Genomic DNA, 21,890 nt, shown 5'->3' with positions numbered 1-21,890 from the left:
ACTGGGAATGTTGTGCAATATGCGTGGCTACAGTTTCCTACCAGTTAGAAGATTCTTGTGTTTAAGCCATAGATCTGGAGCAATTCCAGGCAATTTGATTTAAAGTAAACATCCTGGATGCAGTGTGTCAGATACTAGCACAATATTGTTTTAGTCTTTCTCATTTCTCCTGTGGGAATAATCATTCCATGAAGAAGGAAAGTGATCTAATGAGAGAATTAACTCAAGAGCTTGAACACTGAATTAATCACAGCTGTCTGAGAGGGGAACCAAGGCAAACTCCACAGAGAGCTCACTGCATTTCCAAGGAAGGAGGCCAAAAGAATACTAAGACTCAGATAGCAGTTGGTGATCAAAACAGAGGCAGGAGAGATAGGCTTTTGGTAGCTAAAGGGAAGCAAAACTGTGCAGCAAAGAGAGTTTCCCCCCTTATTTCTCTGAGAAGTTAAATCTCAGTAGTAGGGGATCGCTGCAACTTTTTCTTGGAGCTGTTGAAAGCTGCCAGACTGTTGGGTCTGACCCTGTGTCTCACTTATCTGAAGTAGATGGCTGATTTCATAGCTTGGCTCTTTTTCCGCTGTTGTCTAGAGTTGTCCTGCAGCTTCACACTGAATTAGACCTGCTCACTAAGGTGGCTTTATCGAAGGTGCAGGTCTTCATTTGTCAAAAAGAAAAATGAGTTGTGCTTGAGAATTATCAGTCTTCAGGCACATGAGACTTTAGTCTTGCCATTAGTAAAGTTTGGCAATGTTTCAAATTGTAATCCAAATCCTAATGCTTTTTGGACTCTTTACTTAACTCTTCTTGTCTAAATCACCATGTTCCCTTGGATAATAAAGTAGAGCAAACACACAACAGACCCATGAGCTGTCTAGAGCAAGTGGCATTTTTAAAAATAACTCCAAGTTATGCAAACCTTTTGAACAGAAAAAAAGGAAAATAACCTGAAAATGTGCATAAATTCAGCTAATTCTATCCCCTGTTTTAATATAGTCATTAGATATATATCAGGAGCATGTTTACTGTCCTAGAAGGTATTGCACTTGCACTGACAGAGCTTATGAGCCGATTTCATTGAGAAGATGGATAGAGTTAACCTCTGCCTGATACCCACCACATTCCACAGCCTGTGTGTGCAGTGGGGTCATTCCAGATGCAGCGTCTCTCTGGAATGTGAGATACGTCACAAACTCTGAGTAACTGTTAGTAGGATGTCTGCAGGTCCTGCATCTGTTTGCTTTGTGAGTCAGGACTTCCAGGGCTCCGCATACACTGAAGCCTTAGAAGATTAAATTTTCCACAGTGCAGCATTTCAACTGTAAATGGCATAGGCTGCTACTACGCATCCTAGTTCTGTGGCTGCTCTGCTGTTCTCTTGCCACGTATTTCCCTGGATGAATTTTTTCCTTGATTTACCTTTCTTCAGTGCAAGCATTTTTCATCTCCCTTTTCGCAAGTTCACCTTTGGAGGCTTGGACTAGTTCTCTGGTTAGAAAGATCATTTTTATTCTAATCTTGTCCTTCAAAGAGCTTGCAGAATCTCTACTTCATTGTCTGAGTAAGCAAAAGTGTTGACTAGAATCAGAACAGACCCTTTGGGATTCCTAACAGAAGACCTGTCTGAGTTTAATGACAACATACCCATAGTAATATTTTGATGTATTTTTAAACCAGTTGTGCACAAGTATTATGATGATTTTGTTTGCACTTTGGTTTTCTCAGCTTGCCTATCAGGATATTACATCAAATGTTATCAAAACCCTTAAAAACCTGTGTCACATTTACAGCTTTCCCTTTTTCTGCAGGCTGGTTGTCTCTCAGCAAGGGAAATAAGCCTGTTTTGAGATCATCTGTCTTAAATAATCTAACATTATTTTTATAATTTTGTTATACTTCAACGTACATGGAAATGCATTGTTTAATAACTTGTTCTATTTTTTGGATGCTCAGCATTTGCAATATTTTATTTCATAAAATCTCTTTTATAATTTTTGCATAATAACTTCTGTCCAAGGATCACCTTACAAAGTGCAACTCCATTTGCAGTGTGAAATAAGGCTCCGAAGCAGAACTTGTCCATGCTAGTCCTAGTTCTGCAATACTTGCAATGATCAGATAAGTCTCTTACTGACTCTTTCCCACTGACTCAGTTTGCTTCTCACTACTTATTTTCCCCTCAGGTGTATTTTGAAGATTAATGAATATTTATAAAATGCTTCTGAGTGAAACCTGCACATGAAAAATGCAACAGAAGTTGAAAATATCATAATTACTGATGCTTATTATTTTTTAAAAAGGAAGCTATATTGCAGTCAATATCCATGGAGAATTATGAACCATAAAAATAGAGTGAGAACTCTAAAGGTACTGCAGGAAATTGTGGAAATTAAAGGTGAAAACAACTGAGTAACCTCATGAAGAAAGCCTTGCAATGGTACAACATACAGTGGGCCAGTTTTGTTTATAATGCTTAGTATTGAAATATGTGCATTACAGAAGGATGATGAAATCCTTCTCACTCTGCAAGTAATTAAAGATGAAGTTCATCATCGTAAGTAACAATAATTTTAAAGCAGCAGGCTCGGATAGCCTATACTGAAGAGCTCTAGCAGAACTGTCAAGAGAGATCTCATTTGTAATATCTCCTGGCATTTCAGTGAAATTTCAGAAGACTCATAGTATTGTGCCAATGTTTAAGGAAAAAAAATAAATAAACAGAGCAAGCAGGATGACCCAGCTAGCTGTGTTATGGTTAACGTGACACCAGTCCCAAGTAGCACAGTACAAAAGCCGAAACTTGGCCAGGCTGTAAATAAGTCAATAATTGGCAATAATTTTTATCAACATTGTCTTGGTGATAAACCCAATTTAATTTCTTGATAAAGATTGTAAGTCTGTTTCCTACAGATTAGTGTAGGAACATATTTCACAACATATTTCACAAAGCATTTGATCTATCATTGTGACATTTTGATAAAGCTCTTAGTCTAGTGTCACCAAATACAGAGACATTTCAGTTGCCTGGGCCAGTGTGGGTCCAGAAGCAGGGCATGTGCTTTTGAGCTGTGGTGCATAGCAGGCACTTACCAAATCAGGTCAGCATTAGCTGGGGAAGTCTGCAATCATCAGTAACTTGGATCTTTCTTTTCCCTGGTTCACCTACAGCAGTGTATTGCTGTAGTCTGATTTTTAGTGATTTGCGTTGTTTCAAATTTTGCTTTATCTGAGCTATCCTAGCCTTTCTATAAATGTAAAATCACCACTGATAGCATTTCTGAATGACACAGAGATTGTTTAAAATCTAAATTACTGTGAATATAGAGCAGCTAGACAGAGCAAACAGTGGCTTAGGAAGGTTGGTATATTCACACGAAGGTTTTGTAATACAACCAAGTTCAAAGCAATAAGCCTAAGAACTAAGATCACAGTTCACAACTCTGGGACCAGGGAGCTGTATAGTGGAAAAGAGTTAACACCAAGAAAATATGAGGAACACATACATGGACACTGGAGGCATGCAAATAATCAGAATGACGCCTTCGTAGACACAGGCAGTGCAATCAGGGGGAAGTGTGTAGAGAGGCAGGGAAATGCTGCCATGGTGCACGGCTTTGATTTGTACAATTTAGGGAGGATAGTCATGACTGGAGAAGGTACAGCACGAACCATAAGTATGATTTAAGGAGAGAGGGAATGCCTTACAATGGCATATGTAAACTAAATAGAGCTAAGATAGAGCTAATTGCTAAGAAGCAATTTGATCCACTGTATATGCTGCTGAGCAGAAAAGCAATGCTGAATACTGAAGAACTCTAATACAACACGCTTTAGCAACAACCAGTGGCTGAAAGCTGAAACAACAAACGTTAAATCAGGGATAATCTTTAACACTGAGGAAACAAATGATCAGGTGCATTGGCCAATTCTCCATTATTTGAAGTTTTAAATCAAGACTGAAAGTCTTTCTGGATGATAACTTGTATTTGAATAAAACTTACCTGGATCAATGAAAGAATGACCAAGAGATATGGGACAATTTCTACGCTAGGGACAACTGAGTAGTTCTTGACTTTTTGGCTTAGAAAAGAGATGACCTAGAGGAAATGTGGTAGCTCTGCAAAATTATTTGGGTCACAAAAGAGTTAAATGGTTTGCTTAGGGTACATCATGAGTCAGTGGGAAAGTTATGAATAGGAGCTAATTGGTCTTGGTCCCTTAGCTGCTGTAGGATCCAATGTTGTTCAAGAGCATGCAATAACCGGTCCATGGCTCATCCTGAAACTAAGCATGGAAGAATTGTTTGTTGAAAGTGGTTTCAAGAGTAATTTAGCCAGAGCAAAGAGAATAAAGTGGAATGGGAAGAAAAAGAGCAGAGACACAGGCAGAAACAATTGTGCTTTACTTAACAAAAAACATGAAGGAAATCTTTGGCTATGGTGATACAGAAAAAGTTGGTGTTATAGCAGGGAGAAGGGAGAATTAATTATTGAATTTTGAGCACAGCAAAATAAAAAGCAGGAAAATTTCTGCTCTGATTCAGGTGCAATAAAGAAGCACAGGAAAGAACAGAGTTAGTGAAATGGGGGGGAAAAGGACTGTCAGAGCTTTACAGAAGACCAAATTCTTGTTTTTTCTTTTCAAACAGTAAAACTGACAAATTGAGTTAGCACGAAATACAGATGTAGCAAAGTATCATTCTAAAAACAATTCAGTGCTGGTAGGAATTAGTCCATTGTTAAATATACTGAGAAGCTGGTTGGAAGCAGAGCATGACCTAATGGGTTTAGCATTACTGTTGCAGCTGTGTGAAACCATTCCAATAAATAAACAGGCCAGTGAAGAAAGTGTGCTGGATTTTTAAGATTCTCCTAATTTAACAGGATGTGCCAAGTCATTGTTTTAACTGTGGGCCAGATCCTTAAATGCTGTAAGGTGCCTAGCTCCATAGCAAGCACTGGGATTATGCTGATTTTCACAATTTGATAACCTGACCCCTGAAATTAAATCCTTCTCATGGCTTCCCTGGTGATACTACTATGAAAGGCTGTATAGAATGGCACAGACCTGTCCACTCCACTGCAGTGGAGTCAGGGGGAGTATGGATGCATAATTGAAAGCAGGATTTCTTTCATCCTTGTCTGACAAGTCCATCTGGGATTGGTGCAGATTTTGGTTTTACTTTGACCTAACAGTGATGCTGGGAACCAGAACTACTGATGGGAGAAACCTGATTGGGGCCATCTCTGACACTTCCATTTGTCACAGATCATTCTGTCCAGAATAATTCAGTGGGATTAATTGCACTCAAAATTATGGTTCAAATTATATCGTGAGAGACTTTTGCACTGCTGTTTAAGGTAAAAGCCCAGTGCAACAGACCGTGGATACTGTATACTGGCAATATCCAGTAAACAGTATGCAGGGATTTATCTAGTACACCACAATCTCCTGTTTTGCAAGAATGTTTTTGAGACATAAAATAAATGCATTTCAGTGGTCTGTAGCCAGGGTCACTGACCTATTTCTGCCTGCAGCGTTTCTTCTTCATCCGAGCAGAGTCAGGCATACCAGAACTCGTGACAGAAGTGCTGTGTGCCTGTGCTAATGAAAGGTTTGGGTTGAAGATTTGGTGCATTATTGGCATGGCCTTCCAGAGGTCTCCAGTTCTCACTGTTCCACCTTAAGTCAGCAGGAGCTGCCTGTGCCTCTCCTCTTTGAAAGTCAACTCCTAGCTGTTACCTTCAGGCTTCTAGCTGTTCAGTTCAAGTCACAAGATTACACCTGTGCTAACCTGTCTGGGAGCTTTGTGATGCAGATGCAAAAACATCACAGAAAGATTAATATAACCAGCCATTGATTTATTATGTTCTAGGAAGTAAGGGATAAAGCAGGCTGGCGTGATGCCCTGAGCCCAGCCTCCATGACGATTTCTCTTGTCCTGACATACATCCGCCAACATTTATCTTGTTTGTTCCCCTTCCTCTCCCTTTAGTTTCTCAATCTTCAGGAGTTTCTTTTGGCAGGCATGCTCCTCACTGCTGCTGATGCTGGAGCTTTCCTCTGAGCTTTCGGAGAGGAGATACTTGATTGCCATCATGTCCTTCTCGTTCATTTGCAAGCAGATGCAGGAGGATTTGCTCACCTTAAATGACTCCCCCCACATATTCTGGCACATGTCAGTCCCATCTGTGTACATCTGTGTGTCAAATAAGAAATGCATCAATTACATTTTAAAAGAATTGAGTGAAAATCAGTTTGTACCAAACTGATAAACATTTACCGGTACTAGATTATAAAAAAACAGTCTGCAGTCATTCACTGTCTTGCTGTGTGCCAGGCTTCATCACTTCTGAGATATCTTAAAATGTTACTCAGTTCCACAGCTGGCAAAAGAGATTTGCCTGTTGTGAAAGCAAGTGATTACACAAAGTGCAAAGTGATCAAAAGCCAGCCCTTTGTTTCTACTGTGGGGCTGACAGCCCAGCTAGCTTCCTGGGTCTGACAGACCAAAGCTGTGAGTGAGAGGCTGTACATGTCAGGACACTCTGACACGTCTTGGGATCTCAGCAGTGCTGAAAGTGCCAGACACTGCTTTGAATACGGGAATCTTTATATCTACAGGCTAGAGACAGCCCAGTGGAGTCACAGCTCCGTGGGATCTCTTCATGCCTGCTGCAACATACATCATGACCGAGCAGGACCTCACAGACAACAAGAAGGGATATAACTCAGAAAATGCTTGAAGAAACTAAGTTTTCTTCCAGCTTCCAAAGTGCTATGTCCAGTGGTGCAATGGCCTTTCTGGCTCAAGAAATTGTAAACAGCAGCTTCTTGTACTCTCTTCAAGTGAATCTGTCTTATTCTTGGTACTACATCATTTTGTAAGGCCTGTGTCCTAGGACCTGTACAACCATACAACAAAGATATTTCTTGTTTGCCAAGCTCACGTTGTGACAACCTTCTGTCCGCCCAGCTTGAGTTCACCTAAAGAGTATTAGTTTAGGAGTTATCATGTCCAGCCACAAAGTAGGCAGGATATACACTTTATCTTGCCTGCATTTATCCCATGTGTTTGTGGCTGAAGTTCAATCTTTTCTGTTTCTGTAAAGGAAGCTTTAGGTACTCCCAGAAGCAAAGCTGAGAATGATGTTGCGGGTGGGAGTGACAGCAAGAGTAGAAGCCTTGGGAATTAAGGAGTGTTAATGACTGAAACAGTGGGCCAGGCAGCAGGACTGCTGGGCTCCATTGATGACTGATTCACCTTGACCATGTCACCAGTATCTCTCTGAAGAAAGCTGTATTTCATCTGTAGTAGTACAAGTAGTCCTTGCACATGACACCGATTCTTTAATTCTACAGTGTTTCTCTTAGTGCTGTAATTTCTGGATGATGTGCTGGTTTATTGTCATCACCAGCTCATATAAAGATCTGATATTGTGAATATTGCAGAAGGTTCCCTGTCTTTGTGGTTGGGAAATTGATGCATGGAAGCTGCTCTGTGTGCAAAAAATCAATGGTTACAGATTTTAAGTCTATTATATGGAAGCAGGACTGGGCATCTGTAGTCCTGCAGCTTTTTCTGCTCCACCTATTTTCCACAACAAGTTCTTCTCGTGAGATGTCTCCCTGTATCCCCATATGCAAAACTGTGTTGACCTATACTGTGCAGGAAGGCAGCTGAGAAGAAATCATAATCATCATTTTGCCTCAGAAATCTATCCTTCGTGAGTAATACAGAGTCCATTCCAAATAGCCCCAAAGACTCTGTAGTCTGTAAAACAGCTTTTCAGTTCACATATTGCTCCACGGATGCTGCAGTTGCTGGAGGAGGAGTGTGGAGGTTGGCTAGTGCACTAGGAGCAATGCAGGGTCAGAAATGGAAAGATGGCTGCATCTAGTTCTCTCCTTGTGTTCTCAGGGCAGGCAGATCTATCTGTTTCTTTCCCACTATTCCTGTGCTTTTAAGCCGTCTTAGACATCTTTTTCCAGCTCCTGTACAGTTCCTGGATTTCTACCTGCCTTTACCTAATCATTCCAGAAAGTATTAGAAGCTGTCGTGGTTTTCTTTGGTCTGTATGCAGGATACATGGCTACATCGTATTTTGGTGTCCCACAGGTTCTGTAACATGTATTCATGCTCTTCTACTTGTTAAATTGGTAATTTTATTTCGACCTTCCTCCTAACTCTGCTTAAAGATCAGAGCATAGCCAGAATGCTGCAGCAAACAAACAGTGCACACAGCCCTTTTACCAAACATGTCCCTAAATTACTGCAAAGGATTCTGATTCTTCAGCTTCTTGGAAAATGTTTTAGTCTGTGCATTAACATTGCTTGGGGAGCACTCAGCTGGGAGAACAATGACAAAATGTGCCTCGATTTATCCAGGCTAAAACTGGCTAGGATTTGTTGTGCATTCTTAATATTCAGCATTTGTTCCATATTCAGCATTTGTTCCAAATAGTCCTTACAACCACTTGCATATGTCAAATGCAGGGCTGATGATTGCTGCTGCGTATGAGCCGAGGGCATCAAAAGAAAGGAACATTGGAAAACCATTTGTGCTTCTGGGTAACAGTAACTTTCTTTTCCATGAGTTGAGTCCAAACCAAGTGAGTCTAGTGTTTGTATATCATGTAATTTTCATATGGAATATGTGTTTTTTTTAATTTCTCTCAAGAAACTTCATCTTTATTCTTACTTACCATGCAAACCTATTTTTGGTAAAAACATGGGCAGTTTAGGGTGTGGTTCCATTTAGTTTAGGAATAGCTGTGCCTGGCTTCAAGTGATAAGAACTCTGAATTTGCTGCATGTTTTCCCTGCAGATGGTATATTTTCTTTAAGAAATAAGTACAAGGGAATTCAAGGTTAAAAACTCCCATCTCTGGACCAGTTTGAACAGGGACTGGAGATTATTTAAGGAGATTATTATTTTGTTTTTCACTTCATCTGGAACTACTGATGATTTAGCACATCTGGGAAACTAAGCTGTAAGTTTCCGCAGCCCATTTGTTTTTTGGCCACCTTCCTGAGCCTGCTGATTAGTGTCACTTTTGCAAGGCAGACAGCAATCCTGCACTAACTGGACTGTGACTTCCAGTTTTATCAGTTGCTGAACTGACTTCTGGAAGTACGTGCACTTGAATTGAATTCAAAACAGTGAATCTGGGATCTCTGCAAGCCATACTACCAGTCCCTAAGCAGTACACTTAAATTTCATTTGCTTCTGCAATTTGGACAGTTTTCATGGACTCAGTGAAGTTCAACTTAAAAGTATTCAAATAAGTGTAGCAGTTTTGAGCTGTATGATATTGCCCTGATGCTAAACTTACTTGAGTCACTGGGAAAAATCCTACCTGACTCATGAAAGGTCTGTAGATCAGGTTCCAGGCCACCTTGCTCCTATAAGTCTTGTCAGTTCTCATTTTATACACTTTTGCTCATAAAATTAGTTATCCTAACCAAGAAACCTTCTCAGAAAGATGGGATGAGCTCTCAGAAAGCTTGTCAGTGCTGCTCTTTAACCATGAGAGTTGTATAGAACAAAGTTAACTCTGCCTAGCCATTGGCAGACACAATGGAGAACACACATGAGAGATATGACGGGTCTATGGAGAACAAAAGGGAGACAATTAGAAAAATGTCAGGACTTTGGGACTTGGAAGATGGAAAAGGACTTGGACATAACAAGGTAAAATAGAGAAAAGGGCAAAGATGCCTAATAGGCAAGAAAACCTTAAAAATTCCTTAGTGATTTGGGAACTTACATCCCAGTTAAAAAAGGCAGAGGTGTGTAAAGCCCCACATTATGTAAGGAAGGTTATAAAATGCATCTCAGTGTCTCTGTTGTATGAACAAAGTTAATTTATCTTTTACTTTATAAACCCCACTGTGGTTAAAATATCTGTGCTGCTTGAACTTTTTTTTCACAAGTGGCATGAATAGTGATTAATTAAATGTATATATACTTAGAGTGATTTACATAAATATAAATGTTTTAAGATTTATGTACTTAAAAACTCTGATGTAGGTATGACTTGAAACTGCTGAAGTAAAAATAATTCACCTGTTGCATTTTACACCCATATATTCAGGAAAAAAACCCCAACTCTTAATGCCATCTTTTCTGCTCCAGCTGATCAGAGTTTCTTACCTCACTGTACGGAATACATTTATTCTTACAGTGGTTTTCTCCACTTTCATCCCATTCCCAGTCCGTCAGCCAGTTATAAACACATATGGAATCATCTTTGCAGGCTTCATACCTTCATGGAGATTAGTGTGGAAGATACAGTTATTTCTCTCACTTTTTTTCAGTGGACTCAGATTCAACTCAAAAAGTCTACGCTGGCTATGCTCGTAACGTGGTATGGTTGCACAGTAGAGCTTAGCAACAGATCTTCAAGAGATGTGCACATTATCTTAGCTTGACATGTACATAAACTCTGAGCTGGCCAGGAAGACCTAAATCCCAATGAAAACTAAACAGCTCACCCATTTCATTTTATACTCACAGACATAAGTAAAGGGCTCGTGTTCTGAGGAGCAGCACTCATTCATGCAGTGTTTTCTGCTTAGTTATGTTTGCTGATGTTACTGAGAGGAGGAAATACGGTGTGGGAGGGAGTTTCATGAATGCTGATGTTCAATATTGTGACAGAGCACAGGTACACTAACAGTGAAACTGTCACTTGAGGAAGATGTGGAGAAAGTTTGTATTTATGAATTAATATGGGAAAAGAAGATTGATATTTCCTGAGCAGGGGGTTGCTATGAGGATTGTGCACTGAAATAAGGAAAATCCACAAACAGAATCATATAAACTAATAGGCTGTCAGCCTCAGAATGACGCTTTCAAAGGAGTTAAACTTGAAGTGACTGAGGAAAGATAATAGTCTTGTAGTGTATAGGTATAAAATTTGAAATTTTAAGTTATTTTTACCTTGTAAGTGGTAATGTAAAAAAAAGCTTGTAAATGGCCTGGAATGAGTATGGTATGCAACTGACTGGTCTATGTGATGAGAGATCGCATGACTTACCATTATCCTATATAATTTCCTTCCTTCCACTTCTTATCTTCTACTTTTTGGCTCTTACCTTTCTTAAGGATCACTTTCTGCAAATCAGTTAACATCTGCTTAAATTTAGTCTCAGTGGCTTCAGGCAGACTATTCACACCAGCCACTGAGAGTGCCAAAATCACGAGGCACAGCTTTCAAAAAGTTAGCATCGCTCAGCATGGTATTTATCATTAATGCCTTTGGATATATTTTCTGTTTGTTATTTTTGATCTTCAAGGTCATGTTTCCAAAACTATTTTGATATCACGAGGGCTGCAGACTTTAATTTTTAAATGAAATATGAGGTTGTCATGTGGTCACAGAACTACAAGCACTAGACAGTGCAGTACATTTGCACATGCAGAAAGGCAAGAACACGCACATCTGCAGATCTTCACATAGGTTTTCTGGGCTTTTTGGGGGGAGAAAGAGCAGTAACAGATGGAGGGTAGCCAGTGCCTGAAGTGAACAGGTCTAGGGCAGGAGACACGTATTCTCAAACGTGTTCATCCATAAAACTGCTGTCAGAGTTAGGGGCTCTGCTGGAAATATAGGCTGCAATTTGATAAATTAATATAATGTGACACTAATAGGCAGATCCTACCAGCCTGTGGCATGACTGGATTTGGGACTAGGGACTACAAGAATAATTGGTTTGTTGTTTGTCAGCTGCTGCATGTACCCTGACTGAGAAGGACACACAGAGGTAATTCCCCAGTGACAGCTGTTTCTCTAATGCTGGTCACTTTGCCTGCTTGAAGGCATGCCAGTTGGGAGCATCAGTGCAAACCTTTTGTTAATCACCATCTATGAACTCTTCACAAACCAGCATCAGATTCAAAAACTACCCCTTGATTCTTCAAGCTGTGTAGGCATGTCCTTTACTTTATGCACACACTTAAATTCACTGCTTTCTACCAAAGTCGATCAATATCCGCTGTGAGCTGCCTGATACTGCACTTCTACTTAAAGCAGTTGTGCCCTTCCCACAGTCTTCTTTTTTGGTTTCCTTTTTTATTTGACTAAATATTTTTCAGCCTGATGGGCTCCCAGACCAGGGTTGCTTCATGGCCTCTCAGGCAGCACTGCTGGCGCGTGGGTGGGGACAGGCTAGGGGCAGAGGAGAGGGCAGAACTGCTTCTTTTGACTGTCACCTTCAGTTATACTTTTTAAATTGTGAATATGTATTTCAGAGTTTTACTGGACTGGGGCATTCATGCTATCCATGTGGTTTCCTCAGGAATTTGAATTAAATATGTTTATTAAAGTATTTATATTTTTACTCACTATTATCTATTGAATTGTCAGATGAAATGTTTCCTGTTGATTATTGCCTGACTCTGTGGTTTGTTACATAAGCAGGTAGCAAGGCATAACTCTACTGTAACAAGTTTTTCTTTATCCCAATGGAAGTAATTATGAAGCTAAGTTTATGAAAAATTGTGACTTATGAAAAGTCTGATTTCTGCTGTCCAGAAACCCATAGCGGTTTCTTCAAACATTAATTAAAACCTGTGAGAAACATAAACATAAATATTGAAAAGATCCTGCCTGAACATACTAGTTCCCTACGCACAGGCAGGATATTTTTGTTTTAAAGCCCCCCCCTCCCCATTTTTTATAATTAGCTGTTTCTCTTTTAAAGGGCACAGGGCCCTTTCACAGGTGGATCAGAAACTGGCTTGTACATCGAGGTCTTTCAAAAGCAATAGTTTTAGGACTAGTGGGAGCGAGGAATCCTAAGACAATAGGAAGAAAAGGAAGGCCCCAAGCTAGTCAGATGAATTTCTCTTAAATGAAGTCATTGCTCATTCAAAATCCTCTGCACATTTCTGGCCACAAAGACATACAGTATGCAGCAGGCACACTCACGGCATGTAGAGAAAGTAGGTCATGTCACTAGCAATGCTACAGCGTGCTAAAGGGACTCCAGTGAATAGAACATGAAAAAATGTTACTTTAAATCACCAGAAAGAGTGGGAATTCTGTCCAGGCTCTTTTCTAGCCTCAGGCCTTAAGCAGGGTGAGGGAATGGGTTTGACATTGGCACTAGGCAGGCACACAGACTAGCATGCACGGTAATGGGTCATCATTACATTTGTGATTCAGGCCAGGCATCTATGATGCCAACAGGGGCAATAGATCATTGTTTAGTATTTGTTTAGAGTAAAGCCTATTCTCTGCCAGGAGACTCTATACTGGAATGCAGCAACTCTTGATCACACCCCCCATACTTTCCAACAACAAAAGTTAAAATGCTGTTTACCTTGAGGTTCTGGCAATACCCAGCGGACACTGAAGGTTTTGCTATATAACACTGACCCACCATACCCACTTTGGTATAAATCTCATATATACTAAGACTGGCTTACAGCAGTTCTTAGATTCAAACTAAACTTACAGGGTATATTTTCTTTCATCTTTACACTTTTACTAGATATAGCGGTTTGGTGATGATTTTGTGTGCTACTTATTTTGGGATATATTTGTTTTAGATATTGGTATTCTATTGCTTTGCCTGTTAGAGCTATTCTAAAACTCACTGGCAACTCCAATGCTTTAATACCAAAATGCTTTCAAATTTTGGTAATATTTTCTTCTGAGCTTTGAGATTCTGAGCACAAATTCAAGGTCTTGGTCTTTATCTTCAGGGAGGTCAATAATCTGGATTCAGTTTAGAAGATTAACAAAAATTTAGGAAGGAAGACTGCACAAGACAAATCTGTTCCTGAGGCACATGGAGTTTCCTAACTCAGAAATAAAATTAGTCACTAGAGGAAACTAGGGAAGCTAAGACATACATCAGCCCTTCTCACTATCTTCCATTACAAATTCAAGCTATGCTTCTTGTTTCCTTCTCTGGCACAGAGCAATGGAGACATACTTAAAGACATATCCTGCCAAAATACTGCACTGCATACATGACTTTGTTCTTGGAGAGAAGATGAGAGTGAAAATGGATCCATGTGTCAATAATATTCAAGTTGCGTAACCACTAGGGAAAGCACTGTACAGAGCAGCGCAGGAGAACCTGACCGTGTGCTACCATGTGTTATGTATTTTCTGTGCTTCCAAGAAAAGCTCTTTTATAACATTTTTAGAAGTATTAAACAGTTTTATGTGATTTTCAGAGCAGCCTAAGGGATTCAGACATTCACAGTTCATTACTTTCAAGTGATCTAGCAGTTATAGTCCTACAGTGTGAACGCAGCCTGTGCTGCTTGTCCTATGCTTCACACCAATTTAACCACGCACACAAGTTACTGTAGTTACTAGGCACAGCATTAATATGGCCCTGACTGAGATTTATTTGTCACATGATGACATTATTTAAGATCCAGCATCCCAAAACAGGGAGGGAGGGAGGGAGCGAGGGAGAGATATATGCTGGATATGGACCACTGAAAAAATCTCAGCACCCCACCTGGATATAATGCTCCTACCCCAAGACAAAGGACAGATGGGTGCTGGGTTGTCCCACTACATGTTTTGCACTCAAAAAAGAATGTGATTCCCTGATGCTATATTTTGGGAAACAAAATTAAATGTTATTATGCTTGCTCATTGCTATTAATATTTTTAGCATTACTTGGCTGCAAGTTTTTCTGAGATTCAGGCTTTTTAGAAGTGATTTTAGAGAGAGAGGGATGATGGAAGGGAAAAGGCCAAGGGTGAAAAAAAATTAGGAATTAAGCTAATTTGTTATATGAATTAATTGAAAACATACAAGAAGTGTTTGCTTTCATGATTTCATAGAGCATTTCATAGATATAGAAGAAATGTATCGCATCATGATCAAGTATTTAGATTTAAAATGCTAACTGCATAAATGCCAACTCACAGGCATGGACTTTTCAAAGCGTGGGCAGGCCCTCACTGCTGTTAGTGCTGTCAGTGTGGTGAGAGCTCCTCCGTCACGTCAGGCAGTTCTGGTGCCACTGCACTGCATCCTCAGGGAGAGCAGGACAGTGCTGTCCCTCAGTCATTAAACTCTGTCAGAGTTTCCTGACTCCATCCTGCATTCAGCCTGTGTCATTATTTTGGGGGTAGTAACTTAGCAGAGGAAAAAGTAGAGATGGCAAACAAGAAATGAAGAGGAAGAACAAGAGAAAAGGCATAAAGGTAGTGCGACACCATTGAACTTAGTGCCACTTGACTGGGAGATCTGTGCTTCATCCACTCATGCTCCTTGGCACCCTAGTAACACAGGCATATTAAAGCTAAATAAAAGTACTGTGATAAAAAGCTGAACCTACCAGTCGTCACAAAAGCTTTGACACAGTGGAACAGACTGAATAGCAGCAGTATAGTTGGGATGGATCCAGCGAGCAGCATGTGGAGAACACCGGTAAAAGCACTCAATTTTCTTTGTGAAATCTTCACAACTGTGGTGGGTGAGAAAAGCCACAAATAAGCCTGTTTCTGAACATCAAGGCTATAGCCTCAGTTTCCTAGGCCTGCTTTGATGTGGATGCAATACTACAGATTTGGAGAAAAACACAGAAAAGCATCCTTTTGCCCTGTTAGTGTCTAGGTTCCAAACTCATTCCTTTGGCATTGTGTACAGACCCTGACTGTGCAATTACCATAGCCAGCTAAAGAGCGCACAAATGTTTCCATGCATATTTCAGCCCTATTTGTGTAAGCTTTCTGTAAACTTCTGAGGCCTTGAGTTTTCCTGGCAAGAATGATTCCAGGCAATAATAAAATGTAGTTTAAAACTATAGTACAAAACTCCTTCTATGCTGTAGCCTCACGGTTTCACTAATCTTTAGATTTTCCCACAGCCCAGCTGAAGTTACTTAAAAATGCATACTGTTGCTGCTCTTCTGGGAGTGGCGGGCAATAGCTGTTACTTTTGCACATCTGTTTTTGCTTAATTGTTTTGTACTTTCATTCTTTTATTTCTATAACTTGCCATGTTTCACAGCTCTAACATCTAAGCGGGTACTAAATATCTTCATTATGAAGACATTCTTCATGGTTAAAAAACCCAGAGGACTACAAGAATTTTTATTCTAAATATTCAGAAGTTTCATTTCTGAACTCTGCATTTTTTTTGCAAGATCTAATAATCAAGTTGATCTGCTTTCTAAACAAAGGAAGAAGCCCAGTTTGTATTGACCAGGGGTCACACTCACTGGGATGTGTTAGTTGCTTTGAAGAGCTACAGAGGTGCAGTGCGGTGGTTACCTCCTGGGTTTATGACTGCTCTGCATTGCTAGATCTGGTTCTATACTGGAAGCAAACTTGAAAAAACATAACCCTTTCTTGATAAAATGGCATAAATCCTTCTGCACGAATAGTATATACTTAGGGATTCATGGGCTCTTGTGAGAGGAGAAGAGAAAGAGTCAGACATTGGTCAGGTACAGAGAAAAGATGGTGGGAACTAGGCTGGGTGGCATGATCTCCAGGGCAACCTAGGGGACTGTCCATCAGCAGCTCCAGGAGGAGTTGCCATTAGCTGTGTGGCTCCTACAGCACAGATCTATTGAACCAGGACACAGACAACATCAAAGCTGACTTACGATTTACTGAGCTGCCCACATCTGTTCCAGTAGCTGTTGTTTACTTTAATTACTGGGGAATGAGCCAATTGCTCTGTGAAGTCTACATAGCAACAGGAAGCTGTTAGGAAAGAAACAGAGATCTTGCAATAAGGATTTTCTTTAATACTGTATTTGGAAGACTTAAAATGTAAGATGAATCTGCTTTGGTCTGTAACATGATAAAGTCTCTTAGTACTAACTAGAAGATGTCCTCAAGCTCTAACATTTTTAGTTTTAGAAGCAGCAGCAGCGTAAATGCTAAGTGAGGCGGGCTGGCATCAACCGTGCTTTGTCAAGGTGTGCCCAGAGAGCCCCAAGAATTTTACTAGTGTTCTGCCAGATGTTATATCCTGAGGGATACTAACTTTGAAAGCTGCCAAACATAAAAAGAGAGTTGAAGAAATGTAATAAATACTATACTTCCCTCACTACAGAATTTTGATTTCAACTTTCCCATTTGGTGTCTGCTACAATTAATTAATTTTTACACTTAAACACGTAAACCAAATTCACCTTTGCTGTAAACAAGAAAAATAACTGCATGAGAATTTTTTAAAGAAAATAAGTGAAGTCAATGAGAGTTCTGCAACTGACTTTGTTAAGAACCAAAATCTTACTCTCGGTTTGCATGCAGCAAAATGCCAGTGAAGGAAGCTTTTCAAATGCAACGTATACTGCATCTTACATATTTTTGAGAAATTAAGGGACCTGCCAAAACAATTAGTGTGTACAAAGTTGTACTTCTAGACTATATTTGGCAAAAATGAAACCACTCTTACATTTAGAGTACAGAGTGCATTCATGCATATTTGGCTCAGGACTTGGCTTCAGTTTGTGAGTGTCCCCTTCCAGACATCCATATTTTTGGCAGGTAGATGATGTTATGACAGCAAAGAGAGTGAGAGCAAACCTCAGCATTGTTGATCGGTTCTTTTTCCTGTATGGAGAGAAGTCTTTATTTATATCCTTTATTTCTGGGAGAAGCCATAACATTAAAAGGATGTACTGCTTTAAAAAAGTGACATATATAACCAAATAAAATATGCTCAGCAAAGATGCACACATAAATATTAAGGCACACATAAATATTAAGACACACATTCTCCCTTTCTCTTTGCTTGTTATATGAACACTTATACTTCTGCTACATATTTTTGAGGTTGGGTAGCAAGTGATAAAAGCTACCAATAGTTCAGACTATTTATGAAAGCATGTTACAATTTTCAGTATTTAAGAAAATTATTTTAAATTTCTTACACTGACCTGAATTTATCTTCAAACCTTCTAAGAGACATTCCTCTACTTCGGTAGATTTGAAGAAAAGATCAATTAGTTCTAAAATTTGCAGAGCTGTTTTGCACACTTGGAAATCACATGTTTAATACAGGTGCAAGTGAGCTAGTGATAGTCAGCACCTGAGCTGGATAAATTACACTGATGACTTTGTTGAACCTATGCTAATTTATACTTAAGAATCTGATCCATTATTTTGTGCCTCCTTTGTAGCGTGCTCAAAAATGCAAGATAAAAACGTTTTGTCTGTGTGACTAAAATTTCTCTAAACACAGGCTACGTATTAGTGAGCTATATAGATAAATCTAGAACCTCTCACATAAATCAATGCATAATTCTTACTACATGCTATTAATTTAACCCTTCATTCATTAGTTAAATATTCCTGTTATCTTTTTGGAATAATTTTGCCTGAATAAGCATTGCATCTCCTCTATGTACCTAGACTTTTCAGATATAAAGAAAACAACATGTTACAGAAGAAGAAAACAGTGTCTCCAGTTTCTCAGTAGTTTCTCACCTCTTTTGCTGTCCTTCTAGGTGATACTTTTCCCTGGAACAGGAACACAGTAAATTGCTTTTCTCATTTTCCACTTTATATACACACCATCTGGCATCAGTGCTCCAGAATTTGTTTGCCCTGGAAGAATTCCTTGACCCTTTGAAATGCTAACATAGATTTATCTCAAAAGCAGATGCAATGACCAGCACATAATGCCCTTTTATTGCTTGCAAACGTTGACATGATAAAAGAGAAAAGTACAAATATAGGTTAGAATTAGAAAAACACCAGCTCTCCTATATAGCAAATACAACTAACCCCCCTGCCTGATTTTTCAAAGATTATTTGTATTATTAATTATTAGACTAATTTCTACAACAGTTTCATGGGGCTCTTATCAGAGATTAGGACTTCACTGAATTAGAGACATTAAAAACCATGTTTCATATTCCAGCCTGACTGGCTTAATTTTGACTATAGATACAATGGCTTGCCTTGGCTCACACAGTAATTTTACTGCAGCCCCTGTAAGAGAATCCACATCTCCCAATTCCCAGGTCTTTGCTCTTTTTTCACAAGATCCCTTTAAAACCTGCTGCTGTTTGCTCTGGTTGCTCTGCCCACCTCATCTGTACTCTCCAGCCAGTGTCACAAGCACTACAAGAAACCGTTGCTTGTACCATTGATAGTGATTCCTGATTGGATTTCATTGTGAGATCTGCTTTCTGCAAAGAGGATTCTGCATCTGAACATAAACCACCGTGTAAGGTAGGCATGGTGATTATGAATAGTTGCACTTACTTTCATAGATCAAATCCTGCTGAGTACTGTAAAGAGCAGCACCACTCAGTACCTTGCAATTATTTAGATGCGTAAGGAAAGTAGCATCTGTTGTTTTTGTGTTTAAAACAGAACACTGGTTTGTCAGATACTACTCTGGGGTCATTATTCACAAATCTTTTTTGCTTGAAAAAACAAACATTGGCACAGTGGAAGTGTGGTATGAATCTCATTGAGCAAACTCACTGAGCATGATAATAAAACAATCTCTATAAGCTATAAGCACTGATCCCTACCCTAGCTCTAGTAAATGCCTCACGGCAAAAGTCTTGCTGGCCTAGAAAGAGCCATTTCCAGATCAGTGAAAATTGAGCAATTTTTATGTTCCAGAATGAATTTAATTAAGACAAGTTTAAAGAATGAATTTAATTAAGGCGAGTTTAAAAAGGCATGAAGTAACTATAGGAGAAACTGAAGTAAATCTGATGGCTTATTACTCACGCCTTCACCTCATGTGGCTTGATCTAGTGTTGGCTGAAATTCATGGAGCTCCTTGCTGATTTGTAATGTAAAGGATTCGTGCATACTGCTCGGCACTCGGACCTGTGTATTGACGCAGAATAAAGACCGCTGTGTAATACGAGCACTCACCTTCAATATCGTGATGAGTGGCTGGGCTAGCCAGCCTGGTAAAAAGCACAGAAATAGTACATGCTCTGTGCCTTACTGCTCCGTTTGCGCAAAATCTATGCACACTTGTAGAGGTGTAAGCATGCCAAGAGGTTTCTTGTAATGCCTCTGTTCACTGAATTGACATACAAATTATAGTAAGCTATAGGAAACTGGGATTTCTTTCAGGCTTTGAGTATGAGCCAAATGGGACCACTTGCTGGGAGATTAGGCAGAGTTTCTAGCAGCAGGAAGGAAAATTGTCATATGTTTGTGATTTCTCAGACTTGGCTTTGGTTAGCAATACATGTAAGCAGGCTCAAGCTAAGGAGCTTTTAGAGAGCTATACATCTTCATCACCTGAGAGGTGAATACTGATTCTTTTTCTTGAAGTATTCTCTGGCTAGTTATTTTGTGTAATGTCTTATACTGAGAAATTCATTAAAGGAAGTTTCTTACCCCTTCCCATACTTGAATGGGTCGTTTGTCTTTATTTGTTAAAATTGAACTTACTGTGAAGTACTCAGTGATGTTCTTGTACTTTAAGACTCCTACTGCCATTTAATTTTAATACTTACAGTGCCCTGTAACTTGTATTCATCTTTTCAAGAGCTAAAGTGTGTGTGATATTAAGAGAAAGAGTTAAAGCGTGCGTGATGTTAAGATACTGCCACAGACAGCAATTTGGGCACCACAACATTAAATTATTCTTCTTCTTATTATTATCATCTGATGATCTAATTGACAGTGGCCTATGATGCTACTAAAAGTATGCATCTATTCCAAAACCACAAACACTGCTATGCTTGGTCTCAAGGGCCATCTACCTGAGCAACTTCCTTCTGTCAAGAGCCATTAGCAGAAAATTAGGGAAAAAAATTGTTTAAAAAATAAAGCTAGTTGCTAGCTTCCCAGCTTCTGGCAACCAGTTTAGTAACTATGTCAACTGACATCTCCTAACTCAACATAGTGATTCCTTTTTTGTGAGTCAGATCTCTTTAATGACTGAAGTAAGCTTTTACAGTTTTATGTTCTTGGTAACTCTGCAAAGCCAACGTGGTAAAGGGAAAAATTGTTTGCACTTCCAACCAGTGACAATTGCCAGATCCATTTCCCTTCTTGGCATCCTGAAAGTGTAACAACAGAGTGACCGGAGGGAGACAGTTTCAGGAGTGTAAATTAGAGCATTTGGCCTGTTATAGCTTTATTATAGATGGCAATGTGTGCTAATGAAATTAATCTGTTTGTTCCTCAGATCTCAGTGTGAGACCGCATGCTCAGAAGTTGGAAGTGTTTTTCTAGTTAGCTGTAACAAGAAATGTAATTAGGAGCACAGGTTGCTATCTAATTTAGTGTCATTCCTGAAGCTCCTTTGCAGAACTGCATTTAAAGTTGCAACAAGGGCAAATTACTTGATGATCACTTAAGCATATATTCTTGACTTTCATTATGTTAGACTTCAGAACCAAGAGTTTGTATTCACAAGTCTCTCCACTGAAGGTATCATGTCACAAGTCAAGCTGAGTGCCAAAGGAGACACTCCAGATGGACTCAGTCTGGCACTCCCGACTCTGGAAAAAAGAAGTTGAGGTCAAATCTTAACGCTACTCAATTTAAGGTGTGACTTGTTTCTATTCACTTTAGTGGGGCAGGGATTTTTTCTTTTGTCTGTGTGAGGAATACATCATGGCACAAAGTAAGGCTTACTTGCTTTTTTTGCCTACGCAAATGTTGCTAAGCTAGTTCTCCAACAGGGCACAGGAATGACAAAAGCACCAGTAATTTTGTGTAACCAAGAGAGTGAGTCAGTGGGGGGGAAAAAAGCAGATATTTTAATGAATAGTAGGTTTAAAAAGCAATTACAACCCAAACAACAAAATTATCATTGTAAAAATGTTATTTTAAGCCCCATGTTAGGTTTTTCAAAATTAAAGGGAACAAAAACCTACTTATTTTAGCTTATTACTGAGTTGAAAGCACCTCTTGAAAGCATAACTGAATGGTCTTCCTTTGCCCTAGTCTTTCATTTGCCT

At 39.5% G+C, this 21,890-nt stretch overlaps 1 protein-coding gene across 1 annotated transcript; it reads right to left on the bottom strand.

Moving 5' to 3' along the window:
- Positions 1-5,843: 5,843 nt before the first annotated feature.
- LOC141946422 (riboflavin-binding protein) lies at positions 5,844-20,285 on the bottom strand. Its single transcript, XM_074876158.1, has 5 exons — positions 17,393-20,285; positions 16,593-16,692; positions 15,318-15,446; positions 10,155-10,266; positions 5,844-6,196 (listed from the first exon to the last, which is right to left on the bottom strand). The coding sequence occupies exons 1-5, from the start codon at positions 17,712-17,714 to the stop codon at positions 5,960-5,962; spliced, it is 900 nt and encodes a 299-aa protein (XP_074732259.1). The 5' UTR covers positions 17,715-20,285; the 3' UTR covers positions 5,844-5,959.
- Positions 20,286-21,890: the final 1,605 nt, after the last annotated feature.

The sequence above is a fragment of the Strix uralensis genome, chromosome 8 (assembly GCF_047716275.1).
Source record: "Strix uralensis isolate ZFMK-TIS-50842 chromosome 8, bStrUra1, whole genome shotgun sequence".
Lineage (NCBI taxonomy): Eukaryota > Metazoa > Chordata > Aves > Strigiformes > Strigidae > Strix > Strix uralensis.
Note: the sequence above shows the minus strand (reverse complement) of the source record. Positions and strands in the feature narration are given on the sequence as shown.